The sequence below is a fragment of the Heptranchias perlo genome, chromosome 2, assembly GCF_035084215.1.
Source record: "Heptranchias perlo isolate sHepPer1 chromosome 2, sHepPer1.hap1, whole genome shotgun sequence".
NCBI lineage: Eukaryota > Metazoa > Chordata > Chondrichthyes > Hexanchiformes > Hexanchidae > Heptranchias > Heptranchias perlo.
This window is the reverse complement of record NC_090326.1, coordinates 12,335,928-12,349,796: the sequence shown is the minus strand read 5'-3', so window position 1 is coordinate 12,349,796 and position 13,869 is coordinate 12,335,928. Positions and strand designations below refer to the sequence as shown.

Below are 13,869 nucleotides of genomic sequence, written 5' to 3'. Positions count from 1 at the left end.
AACAGTGCATAATCTCAGCTTCCCTGAACTGAGCTTAATACCCCACACACTTCCAGCTCCACAACACTGCCTGCCTGCCTCCATCCCTACCTCAGGCCCCTGCTGCTGAAACCTCATGCATTCTTTTCTAATCCAGACTTGATTACTCCAATGATCTCTTTGCTTGCCTTTCAACGTCCACCCTCCATAAAGCCCAACACATCAAATTTAAAAACTTTGCCTAAGTCTTCAAATCACTCCCTCATTTGTCCCGACCACTGCCACCTCATCCAGCATTACTTCCAGCCCTCCCCCACAATTTTGGTTCTCCAACTCTAGCCTCCTGTGCAATCTCCTACCTTTCATCCCACCTTTGGTTGCCTCAACCCTATTCTCGAACTCCCTCCTTAAACCCCTTCACCTCTATTTCTTTGTGCTCCTTCCATTAAAGGCTTTGTTAAAACCCATCTTTTCAACCTAGCCTTCAGTCACCTCTCAAAACCTCCCAGAGCTCAGCATCCGCTACTCTTATTTCTCTGTAAAGTGCCTTGGGACAATTTCTATATTAATAGGCACTGTGTAAACCCAATATGTTGTTGTAAAAAGCATGCATGTCTTTTATTTGCACGGTTTCAGATTTAGTATTTGGGGTGCAGCACTGCAGGTAGACCAGGTGCACACCATACTTAAAATCCATTGCATACATGTTTGCCTTTTCTCCATAAGAAGCAAAAGTGCTTAATGAATTGCTTATAATTTAGATTTTTATTTCACTTTATATATTAATTGCTTCAATGTTTTATAAATATATAAAGAGCAAGAGGATAACTAAGGAAAGAGAACGGCCTATTAGAGATCAAAAAGACAACTTATGTGTGGAGCCAGAAGATGTTGGTATGGTTCTTAATGAATACTTTGTGTCTGTCTTCACAAAGGAGGGGGACGATGCAGGGTTTGTAGTTAAGGGGGAGAAGTATGTAATATTGGATGGGATAATCTTAGTGAGAGGGGAAGTATTAAGGGGTTTAGCATCTTTGAAAGCAGATAAATCGCCAGGCTGAATGAAATGTATCCCATGCTGTTAAAAGAAGCGAGAGAGGAAATAGCGGAGGCTCTGACCATCATTTTCCAATCCTCCCTTGCTACAGGCGTGGTACTGGAGGACTGGGGAACTGCTAATGTTGTACCATTGTTTAAAAGGGGAGAAAAGGATAGACCTTGTAATTACAGGCCAGTCAGTCTAACCTCGGTGGTGGGCAAATTATTGGGATCAATTCTGAGGGACAGTATAAACCTCCATTTAGAAAGGCACGGATTAATCAACGACAGTTAACATGGATTTGATAAGGGAAGGTCGTGTCTGACTAACTTGATTGAATTTTTTGAGAAGGTAACAAGGAGGGTTGATGAGGGTAGTGCATTTGATATAGTCTACATGGATTTTAGCAAGGCTTTTGACAAGGTCCCACATGGCAGACTGGTCAAAAAAAGTAAAAGCCCATGGAATCCAAGGGAAAGTGGCAAATTGGATCCAAAATTGGCTCAGTGGCAGGAAGCAAAGGGTAATGGTTGTTTTTGTGACTGGACGGCTGTTTCAATGGGGTTCCGCAGGATTCAGTATTAGGTCCCTTGCTTTTTGTGGTATATATTAATGATTTAGACTTAAATGTAGGGGGCATGATTAAGAAGTTTGCAGTCGTTACTAAAACTGGCCATGTGGTTGATAGTGAGGAGGAAAGCTGTAGACTGCAGGAAGATATCAATGGACTGGTCAGGTGGGCAGAAAAGTGGCAACTGGAATTCAATCTGGAGAAGTGTGAGGTAATGCATCTGGGGAGGGCAAACAAGGCAAGGGAATACACAATAAATGGGAGGATACTAAGCGGTGTAGAGGAACAGAGGGACCTTGGAGTGCATGTCCACAGATCCCTGAAGGTAGCAGGACAGGTGAATAAGGTGGTTAAGAAGGCATACAGGATACTTTCCTTTATTAGCTGAGGCATAGAATATGAGAGGTTATGCCAGAACTGTATAAAACACTAGTTGGTCACCACATTACAGGAAAGATGTCATTGCACTGGAAAGGGTACAGAGGAGATTTACAAGGATGTTGCCAGGACTGGAGAAATTTAGCTATGAGAAAAGATTGGACATGCTGGGGTTGTGTTTTCTTTGGAGTAGAGGAGGCTGAGGGGTGATTTAATTGAGGTGTATAAAATTATTAGGGACCTGGATAGAGTGGACAGGAAGGACCTATTTCCCTTAACAGAGAGGTCAATAACCAGGGGGCATAGATTTAAAGTAATTGGTAGAAGGATTGGAGGGGAGCGGAGGAAACATTTTTTCACCCAAAGGGTGGTAAGAGTCTGGAACTCACTACCTGGAAGGATAGTAGAGGCAGAAACCCTCATCACATATAAAAAGTACTTGGATATGCAGTTGAAGTGCCGTAATCTACAAGGCTATGGAAAGTGGGATTAGGTTGGGTAGCTCTTTCTCGACCGACATGATGGGCTGAATGGCTGCCTTCTTTGCTGTAAATTTTTCTATGTTTCTAATGAAGCAACATTCTGTCTCTCTCAATTTTCTTGGAAGTACTGCAAGGGTACGTTGCTGAAAACTACAATCAAAATGTATCCGTCTTACCTCTCCTTTTAAATTCTCATTGTCTGCCGCCTGCCAAGTCCTACCGAGTTCCTCACCGAGATATCCGCCCTTCTTTCCCGCCTCAGCCTCTGCACCGAGCGACTCTTCATCCTCAGTGATTTCAATCTCCATCTCAGCTCACCTGAATTCTCTGCTCTCCTGTCCTCTCTAAAGGTCTTCCTCCATATAAACTCTCCCACCCACATTCACGGCCATCCCCTCGACATTGCCATGGCCTCTCTACTCCCTCAGTCTTTATCACTGACAAGGCCTTATTCGACCACTTTGTTGTATCCCTCACCACCCACATCCTCCTACCTCTTTCCAACCTTTTGCCACTACTCCTGAAAAAAAAACTACCCCCAAGTCACCTACAACTGCCCACCTACCTCCCCTTTGGCCTGCCATTGCCCACAATACTGCTGTAGTTTCAGATTTGTTCTACCACTCTCTCACCTCCATCTTTGATGTTCCCAGCAAAACCTTTATTTTCTTCCATCCTGGTCATTCCCCTGGTATGGGCCCTGTCTTCGTGTTCTCGGCATCTACCCGACAATGTGGAAAATTGCCCAGGTATGTCCTGTTCACAAAAAGCAGGACAAATCCAATCCGGCCGATTACCGCCTCATCAGTCTACTCTCAATCATCAGCAAAGTGATGGAAGGTGTCGTCGACAGTGCTATCAAGCGGCACTTACTCACCAATAACCTGCTCACCGATGTTCAATTTGGGTTCCGCCAGGACCACTCGGCTCCAGACCTCATTACAGCCTTAGTCCAAACATGGACAAAAGAGCTGAATTCCAGAGGTGAGGTGAGAGTGACTGCCCTTGACATCAAGGCAGCATTTGACTGAGTGTGGCATCAAGGAGCCCTAGTAAAATTGAAGTCAATGGGAATCAGGGGGAAAACTCTCCAGTGGCTGAAGTCATACCTAGCACAAAGGAAGATGGTAGTGGTTGTTGGAGGCCAATCATCTCAGCCCCAGGACATTGCTGCAGGAGTTCCTCAGGCCAGTGTCCTAGGCCCAACCATCTTCAGCTGCTTCATCATTGACCTTCCCTCCATCATAAGGTCAGAAATGGGGATGTTCGCTGATGACTGCACAGTGTTCAGTTCCATTCGCAACCCCTCGTCCGAGCCCACATGCAGCAAGACCTGGACAACATCCAGGCTTGGGCTCATAAGTGGCAAGTAACATTCGCGCCAGACAAGTGCCAGGCAATGACCATCTCCAACAAGAGAGAGTCTAACCACCTCCCCTTGACATTCAACCATCGCCGAATCCCACACCATCAACATCCTGGGGGTCACCATTGACCAGAAACTTAACTGGACCAGCCATATAAATACTGTGGCTACGAGAGCAGGTCAGAGGCTGGGTATTCTGCGGCAAGTGACTCACCTCCTGACTCCCCAAAGCCTTTCCACCATCTATAAGGCACAAGTCAGGAGTGTGATGGAATACTCTCCACTTGCTTGGATGAGTGCAGCTCCAACAACACTCAAGAAGCTTGACACCATCCAAGATAAAGCATCCCGCTTGATTGGCACCCCATCCACCACCCTAAACATTCACTCCCTTCACCACCGGCGCACTGTGGCTGCAGTGTGTACCATCCACAGGATGCACTGCAGCAACTCGCCAAGGCTTCTTCGACAGCACCTCCCAAACCCGCGACCTCTACCACCTAGCAGGCACATGCGAACAACACCACCTGCACGTTCCCCTCCAAGTCACACACCATCCCGACTTGGAAATATATCGCCGTTCCTTCATTGTCGCTGGGTCAAAATCCTGGAACTCCCTTCCTAACAGCACTGTGGGAGAACCGTCACCACACGGACTGAAGCGGTTCAAGAAGGCGGCTCATCACCACCTTCTCGAGGGCAATTAGGGATGGGCAATAAATGCTGGCCTTGCCAGCGACGCCCACATCCCGTGAACAAATTTTTAAAAAAGTCCAAGAGGCACAGACACAAGTGTATTTGGCAAACTAGCTTAGCCATTCATTACCAGATCTGGATGGACCACATCAAGCACTAATGGACATCTGCCAAAACTGACCGCTGCTGCAGGATTAACCTGGAGAGCAAAGATAACCCCCGTCTTCATTTCTCTACTACCAACCACCCCTTTAATATCCCTCTCCTCGACCCTCTTCACCCTCACCTCCAACAAGTACGAGGAGATGATGGACTTGTTTGTCATTAAGACCGAGCCCATCTGTTCAGCTGCTTCTGTTGCTTTCCCCTCTTCTCCTTGCCATCAAGCCAAATCTCCCACCCCCAAATACCTCCCTTGCCCTAGCCCAAGCCCTGAAACCATATCACTCTCTAGTTTCTCTCCCTAATTCATCTCCCCTCATGCCCTCTCTGAACTCATCTCATCCATGAGGCCCAACTCATGCTCCCTTGGCCCTATTCCCACTAAACTGCATACCTTCATTACTTTCCTTCATGCTAGCTGACATTGTAAATGGCTCCCTCTCAAGTACTGTCTCCCTCCTTTTCATTACTCCCTCCTCGAAAACACCCACTCTTGACCTCTTTGTCCTTGCAAACATCTGCCCCATCTCCAACCCCATTCCTCTGCAAAGTCCTTGAATGTGTCGTCACCTCCCAAATGGTGCCCACCTTTCCCACAATTCCCTGTTTGAATCTCTCCAATCAGCTTTCTACCAATGGTCACAACACTGACATGGCCCTAACCAGGGACCATCCTCTGTGGTCATGGGACTTTATCCCTCCTCATACACACTTCAGCCTTTGGCACGGTCAACTAATGCCTCTCCTCTGTTGTCCAGCTCAGCTTTAGCTGGTTCCAATCATACTTATCCAATCGTAGTCAGAGCAATGGCTTCTCCTCCTGCCCTCGCACAGTTATACCTAGAGTTCCCCAGGATCCCCTCTGCTTCCTGATCTACACGCTGCCCATTGGAGACATCATCTGCACACATAGGATCGGCTTTAATATGAATATTAACCACCTCCAGCTCTACATCTCCACTACCTCTGTGTTGTTAGACTGCTTGTCCAACATCCAGTCTTTGATAAGCCACAGTTTCCTCCAGTTAAATTGAAGCCTTATCCATACCCTTGCCACGGATTCCACCCTCCGGCCCAACCACGGTCTCTGACTGAACCAGACTGTTTGCATCCCTAGCCTCATATTCGACCCCGAGATGAGCTTCCAACCCCATTTCCTCTCCAACACAAAGGCCACTTACTTCCACCTCAGCTTTTGGTCAATCCTCCCAATATATCTTTCTTTGGCTCGGCATCCATTTTCTTGATTACACCTATGAAGCACCTTGGGACATTTTTGTACGTTAAAAAGGTGCTATATAAATGCTAGTTGCAATTGTAGTAATAGCAGTTCAGCCCTTCCCGCCTATGTCGCCATGTTGGAGACTATTCCAATTTTATGGACATAAGCTGACAGTAGCATCAGTCCATTCTATTAAAATGATCAGATCATCTAACCTCTTACAGCATACTCAAGGGATATGAATTTCCAGTTTTCAGCATGCCATAAATATACACTGCACAATCTTTGTACTTTAAACTCAATATTTTGTGCTTTATTCTTAAATTTAAAATTCATCAAAGTCGAGAAGTGGACAGAATCCACAGAGGAAGTTATATTCATAGTAATAGGATTCTCTTTATTTGAAATATTGAATAATAGTTTGACTATTCTTTTTTTAAATCTTCTTATATGAGCCCTTAAGATGCAAAGAGTAGTTTCTGCATGTAGTTCTGAATTCTGAAGCATTTGGGGAAAGCAGATTGTCTGAATCAATACCTTCTATCTGTAAGCTTGTGTAAAATGCATTTTAAAATAGATCCTTGTGGCATTGCATGAGTGATTTTGCTTGTCTGCGTGAATTTCGTAGAACCAAAACAGCCAGGATAGAATGAGCTAATTTGCGGGGGGGGGGGGGGCGGTATTTATTAACTGTAACTTGGAAAGACACCCAGGTACTAACATGTGAAAGAAAACAGGAATTGTTTCCATGAAGGAGTCCACATTAGTAACTTTACATTATTATACATGTGAAGATAAGGCCCTGTCAACACAAGTGGCAATAAAAGGGCTTTAATACTGTTAAGGACTTAAAACATTAGTTGAATTAAGCGTGCCAGAGGTTATGTCGACGTCGACATACAAGGCACGTATTTGGTTTTGATGTGCAGGGAAGGGGCTGGGGCTTCATTTTTCTGTAGATGTAAGCGGGATGTCGACATAAACGAGTTCAACATCAGAGGGTAGGACTGTTGTTGTTGTTGTAGTAGTAGTAGTAGTAGTAGTAGTAGTAAACACTAATGTCCAGGCGGCAGCACTGTGAATATTAAGCTGAAATTATTCTTTGCATTTTATTAGGACTGTCGGACACCAGGTCTGGATTTGTGAACACTTGTAATCGATCACATACATTTTTACTTTGCAAAAGTGATAATGTTGCCTGCTACCAGGCAAAGTACCCTCCATCAACCTTTTCAATAGATTTGAAACATTTAATCCAAGTATCAAATGTCATTGTTTTCCTCACCCACAATAAACTCACAACTTTCATGGCAATAGTTTTGGACAAACTTTCTATTTTATGAGCTGTAAGTTTGAACACCCACGGGTGAATAGATTTTCAGAAACAGAATTGGAAAAAAAAAATAGTATTAATCTGTTACAAGCTCTAGTACAGTATTGTTTATGAATCATGAAGTATTTAACTTACCTTATATATCTTTTCTGGTCATGCAGAGTTGATGGCGTCTCAAGTAACTTGTCCATCAGCAGTTTCCTCAGTGCATCAATACGTGTCTCTACTTCAGCGTAAACTGTAGTGCAGGAAAGAAAAAGTAAAAAAAACCAAGATATTTGTTACTATCAATACACCAAACTATAAACTAGAGTTGCAGAACTGAAATCCAGTTTGTGTAACACCATCATGGGAGTACCATTACCTCAAAGACTGCAACAGTTCAAGAAGGTGGCAACTATAGATGAGCAATAAATGGAGCCTTGCCAATGTTGCCCACATCTCAAGATCTGGCTGCATTAACATTTTGGTTAACATGAAACATACAACTTCAGATGACTGAGATGCATAAGATTTTTATTATACAAAGCTCTCATTATATTCTTGTAAAAATACTTTATATTACAAAAAAATGACCTCATTTGCCCTAAACTGCCTTGTAATTTTGTTAAAAAAGGTGACACTAACCTGTGGACTTCTGTTCCATATATCACTAACCTAACCTTGCTCTCAGCTTGTGAATTTGTATTGTGTGCACTAGTCCTATGCTCACTGTCCAAGTTTCATTTACAAATGCAAACAACACAAAAACCAGGTGTGAATTTCCACAAACTTTCAGCAGGCTTACATTATTTGCTAAGTACAGAATTACATTATTTAAAAAGGTATTATGGGTTGGAGTCTCTATAACTGACAGGGTGAGCAGATTAGAATCATCCAAGTTAAATATTTAGGGTTCAATTCAGAAGCCTTGGAAATGAAGAATCCAAAGCAAACACCAATAAAATAATATTTTTCTGGCAATCTCTGTATAAAGCACAGGAAAGGTTGATGGAGGGCACTTTTCTTTGCCTGGTTGCAGGCAACATTGTCACTTTTGCAAAGTAAAAATGTATGCGCTGGATTACAAGTGTTCACAAATGAGACCTGGTATCAGACAGTCCTAAAAAGGGCTTAGAAAGGGGATACTCTAAGGGGCACCAAGTTCCCTCTCCTAACTCACCTGAAAAAAATCAAGTAGTGCTGTTAATATCTTTATAATCATCAGTCCCCTTTCTCATCTAGCTTCCTCTTAAAGATGTCAACTGGCCCCGAAACAACTGGCTTCTCAAGGAAGTCTGTGTCACACATCCACTAGCCTAATCTTGCTCACTAATTTGTGAGAAACGTACTTGTGTCCACTAATCCTAAACTCATTGTCCAAGTTAAATACCTTGCTTACTTCAATTTTATTTAAATAAAGAATAATTTACACATCAAAACCGGTTTCACCCCAAATTCCAGCCACAGGTGGGTGACCCAGCTGCTCTCTGCCCTGACCCAGCTCGGAACCTCAAGGTGGTAGTCCTTTGAGGCTTAGGTGGGCATTTTCATTTGGAGAGTGTCACGTGTGCTTTGCAGACTGTCTACTGTTACAAATGGCTACTTATACAATGATCTCCATAAGCAGCAGAGATATATTTCCATTACCATATTTATTTGCATACAAAACTTGCCCAGCTCATTTGCTAAATTGTCATCAAGATATGAAGGATCAGTAGACTGCACCAATATCGAAGAATCAGTTCATAATCAACATTGTCTTTTTCCTTTCATGCTTCTGCAACAGTTTGCCATCGATAGAACATCAAGCTAGATTAATAGTGAGTGCCTTCATCGTGATGTTTCGATTTTTTCCAAATCCTTATTTGAGGAATTAGAATTCTGGCCTATGCACAACAATCAACTTTCTTTTCTACTGTTATTTGGAGTGTTTACCGTGTCAGGTAAGACTAAGGAAGGGAAAAACTTTTGAATTGAATTCTTATGCTTTTGGTACATGTCTCAAAAATAAGCGAGAGACTTGAATTAGTTTTTGAACCTGTTGGGACATTTTTGCCTCAACCCTCCCTAGAAACGTTAACCTCCCTACAAAACAAAATGATAGTCTGATGGAAGGCACCCCTTTCACAAGACATGCAGACCAGTTTAGAGCAAAGGCCACTCTACAGTGTTACTTGTATTGTGAAGTAAGGGCAAAAGTTCAAATTGCCTTCAAAATTTTCTAAAGTAATACAATCCTTGAGCCCACAGATTGAAGCTGACTGCAAAACAGATACCTGTAGGACTGGAGGGCAGATCCTGGGGTGGATGAGGAATTGGTTGCATTCTCGTATGCAGAGAGTTGTTATTAATGGTAGTGGTTCTACGTGGAAACTGGTTACTAGTGGAGTCCCGTGGGAATCAGTGTGAGGACCGTTACTCTTCACTACCCATATTAATGAACTGGATGTAGGCATTGGGTGAACTGTTAGTAAGTTCGCAGCGGACACAAAGATTTGTGCTGGTGTTAAAAACGCTGGCCGAGAGAAAAAGACTATAATCAGATCCAGATATGACGGGGGAATGGTCCAGAGTCTGGCAGATGACATTTCATATGGATAAATGCAGTGCCATCCACGTGGGTAGGGCCAATACAGGCACGCATATACCATGCAGAGCTCCATACTGAAGTCTGTTGAGTGGGAAAGAGACCTAGGTATTATAGTGCACGAGTCTCTAAAGGTTCACGATCAGTATCGCAAGGCTATAGTAAAGGCAGATACAGTACTGCGATATATTGCTAGGATAATCCAATATAAAACAAAGCTGTATAATGTCCTTGTACAAGACCTTGGTTAGGTCTCATCTAGAATACGGTGTCTATTTTTGGTTCCCTCACAGGATCGTAGATATAGAAGCCCCGGAAAAAGTTCAGGAGTTACTAGAAGAATACCTAGTTTAAAAGCCCTTAGTTATTAAAGATGATGTGGAGATGCCGGTGATGGACTGGGGTGGACAAATGTAAGGAATCTTACAACACCAGGTTATAGTCCAACAGTTTTATTTGAAAATCACAAGCTTTCGGAGCTTACCTCCTTCGTCAGGTGAGTCGAAGGAGGTAAGCTCCGAAAGCTTGTGATTTTCAAATAAAACTGTTGGACTATAACCTGGTGTTGTAAGATTCCTTAGTTATTAAAAGTAGACTTAGAGAGCTAGGACTTTTTACACTGGTACAGCATAGACTAGACTTGATTGAGGTGTTTAAAATAATGAAAGAATTTGACTGTGCCTGGGTGGGTAGATTTTTTTGAATTCGTTAAGTCAGAGAATATAGGACACCAAAGCACAGAACTAGGTTAGGTGTCAGGAGGTTTATCTTTTCACAAAGGGTCATCGACCTCTGGAACAAGTCATCGACTCATGCAGTAAGTGAGGATTTTGCTGCAAACGTTTCGGAGTTCTTGGCTAAGGCCGGTATCACTACATACAAAAGGTAGGTGAGTTATTGGGCAGTATATGCCTCAGTTACTGTGGTCTCCTGAACTCAGTATGATCGTCTTTGGGGACTTGTCCCAAAATTCTTTTTCCGCTGATGCGGCTTAGAGGTTTTTTTTAATCTACCTCTCCAGGGAGCTTACGTAGCTGCTGGTGGGCTGGAGCATTGAGAGTCATGATGCAACATGACTGTATGGGACAGGCTCAAAGAATTAAATGGCACTTCCTGTCTGTCATTTTTGTATGTTGAATTTTGAAATAGTTAAAAAAAATAATGATCAACTAAACTGTTTTGTGCATCATGATGTCACAATGTCACCACCAAAGGAATCCCCAGGAGCTCAGATTGTGTTTTGGAGATGTCCCTGTTACTTGGGCATCAAATTTGGAACAAACTTGGGAGTGATTTGCTGCAGAGTTCCATGGTGGAGAATGAATGTACCTTCAGTGACCTTCAGATGGCTCTTTACAGGTGAAAAGCTTTACAGCAATTTTGATTTGACTATCAATGGGAAAGAGAGAGATAACTACAAAGTGTCACTCGTCCAGCTTGTTAGGTGTTACCCCAAGACCTAAAAGGTATACCTGTAAAAGGTATGATCAGTAAGTTCGCTGATGGTACAAAAATTGGTAGGGTGGTAAATAGCGAGGATAGCCTCAGTCTGCAGGACGATATAGATGGGTTGGTCAGATGGGCGGAACAGTGGCAAATGGAATTTAACCCGGAAAAGTGCGAGGTGATGCACTTTGGAGGGACTAACAAGGCAAGGGAATACACAATGAAGGGGAGGACCCTAGGCAAGACAGAGGGTCAGAGGGATCTTGGTGTGCAAGTTCACAGATCCCTGAAGGCGGCGGAACAGGTAGATAAGGTGGTAAAGAAGGCATATGGGATACTTGCCTTTATTAGCCGAGGCATAGAATATAAGAGCAAGGAGGTTATGATGGAGCTGTATAAAACACTGGTTAGGCCACAGCTGGAGTACTGTGTGCAGTTCTGGTCGCCACACTACAGGAAGGATATGATCGCTTTGGAGAGGGTGCAGAGGAGATTCACCAGGATGTTACCAGGGCTGGAGCGCTTCAGCTATGAAGAGAGACTGGGAAGATTGGGTTTGTTTTCCTTGGAGCAGAGGAGGCTGAGGGGGGACATGATTGAGGTGTACAAAATTATGAGGGGCACAGATAGGATGGATACTAAGGAGCTTTTTCCCTTTGTTGAGGGTTCTATAACAAGGGGACATAGATTCAAGGTAAAAGGCGGGAGGTTTAGAGGGGATTTGAGAAAGAACTTTTTCACCCAGGGGTGGTTGGAGTCTGGAACTCACTGCCTGAAAGGGTTGTGGAGGCAGGAACCCTCACAACATTCAAGAAGTTGGACTACCATGGACTACTCCTCAGAATCAGTTTCTTTCTTGGAACCATGGACTACTCCTCAGAATCAGTTTCTTTCTTGGAGAAACTACATGATAACGTCAACAAGTTTCATCCCACCATCAAGCTCACCATGGACTACTCCTCAGAATCAGTTTCTTTCTTGGACAACAACAGCCAATCTCCAGACGCCATCCTACAACTCATCCGCTTCATCCTGGATCACAATGTCTTCACCTTCAATAACCAGTTCTTTACCCAAACACACGGAACAGCCATGGGGACCAAATTCGCACCCCAATACGCCAACATTTTCATGCACAAGTTCGAGCAGGACTTCTTCACTGCACAGGACCTCCAACCAACACTATACACCAGATACATCGACGACATTTTCTTTCTATGGACCCACGGTGAGGAATCACTAAAGAGTCTACACGATAACATCAACAAGTTTCATCCCACCATCAAGCTCACCATGGACTACTCCTCAGAATCAGTTTCTTTCTTGGACACACGAATCTCCATCAAAGACGGGCACCTCAGCACCTCACTCTACCGCAAGCCCACGGACAATCTCACAATGCTCCACTTTTCCAGCTTCCACCCTAACCACGTCAAAGAGGCCATCCCCTATGGACAGGCCCTGCGAATACACAGGGTCTGCTCAGACGAGGAGGAACGCGATGGACACCTACAGACGCTGAAAGACGCCCTCGTAAGAACGGGATATGATGCTCGACTCATCGATCGACAGTTCCGACGGGCCACAGCGAAAAATCGCGTAGACCTCCTCAGAAGACTAACACGGGACGCAAACAGAGTACCCTTCGTCGTCCAGTACTTCCCCGGAGCGGAGAAACTACGCCATGTTCTCCGCAGCCTTCAACATGTCATCAATGATGACGAACACCTCGCTATGGCCATCCCCACACCTCCACTACTCGCCTTTAAACAGCCACCCAACCTCAAACAAACCATCGTTCGCAGCAAATTACCCAGCCTTCAGGAGAACAGCGTCCACGACACCACACAACCCTGCCACGGTAACCTCTGCAAGACATGCCAGATCATCGACACAGATACCACCATCACACGAGAGGACACCACCCACCAGGTGCACGGTTCATACTCCTGTGACTCGGCCAACGTTGTCTACCTCATACGTTGCAGGAAAGGATGCCCCAGAGCATGGTACATTGGCGAGACCATGCAGACGCTGCGACAACGGATGAACGGACACCGCGCAACAATCGCCAAACAGGAGGGTTCTCTCCCTGTCGGGGAACACTTCAGCAGTCATGGACATTCAGCCACCGACCTTCGGGTAAGCGTACTCCAAGGCGGCCTTCGAGACACACGACAACGCAAAATCGTCGAGCAGAAATTAATAGCCAAGTTCCGCACCCATGAGGACGGCCTCAACCGGGATATTGGGTTCATGTCACACTACACGTTACCCCACCAGCGAACAAATGTTATCTGTTTTTAATATAACGGGTCATTGACTGTCTTCCTTATCTCTCTCTCTCTCTCTCTCTCTCTCTCTTTTTGGGGGGTTGTATATTCAGTGGCCTTTTAGATGACACCTTTCTGTCTGCTCACTGTGATTGCCTTGGCAACGGTCAGTAATCACCAGGCTTTGTTCTGTGATCTTAAAATGCAAAGGATTCGAAATTGTCTTTTCCACACCGCCTGAGGAAGGGGAAAGCCCCCGAAAGCTTGTGGGATTAAAAATAAAATCGTTGGACTATAACTTGGTGTTGTAAAATTGTTTACAATTGTTAACCCCAGTCCCATCACCGGCATCT

The 13,869-nt window shown here is 44.3% G+C and overlaps 1 protein-coding gene across 2 annotated transcripts in view; it reads right to left on the bottom strand.

Moving 5' to 3' along the window:
• Window positions 1-13,869, bottom strand: part of exoc2 (exocyst complex component 2) — a 294,362-nt gene that overhangs the window by 164,943 nt on the left and 115,550 nt on the right. For both annotated transcript variants that reach the window (XM_068000284.1, XM_068000293.1), the window contains exon 10: window positions 7,364-7,466. In XM_068000284.1, the coding sequence (XP_067856385.1) occupies window positions 7,364-7,466 (103 nt within the window). The remainder of the gene's footprint in view (window positions 1-7,363; window positions 7,467-13,869) is intronic.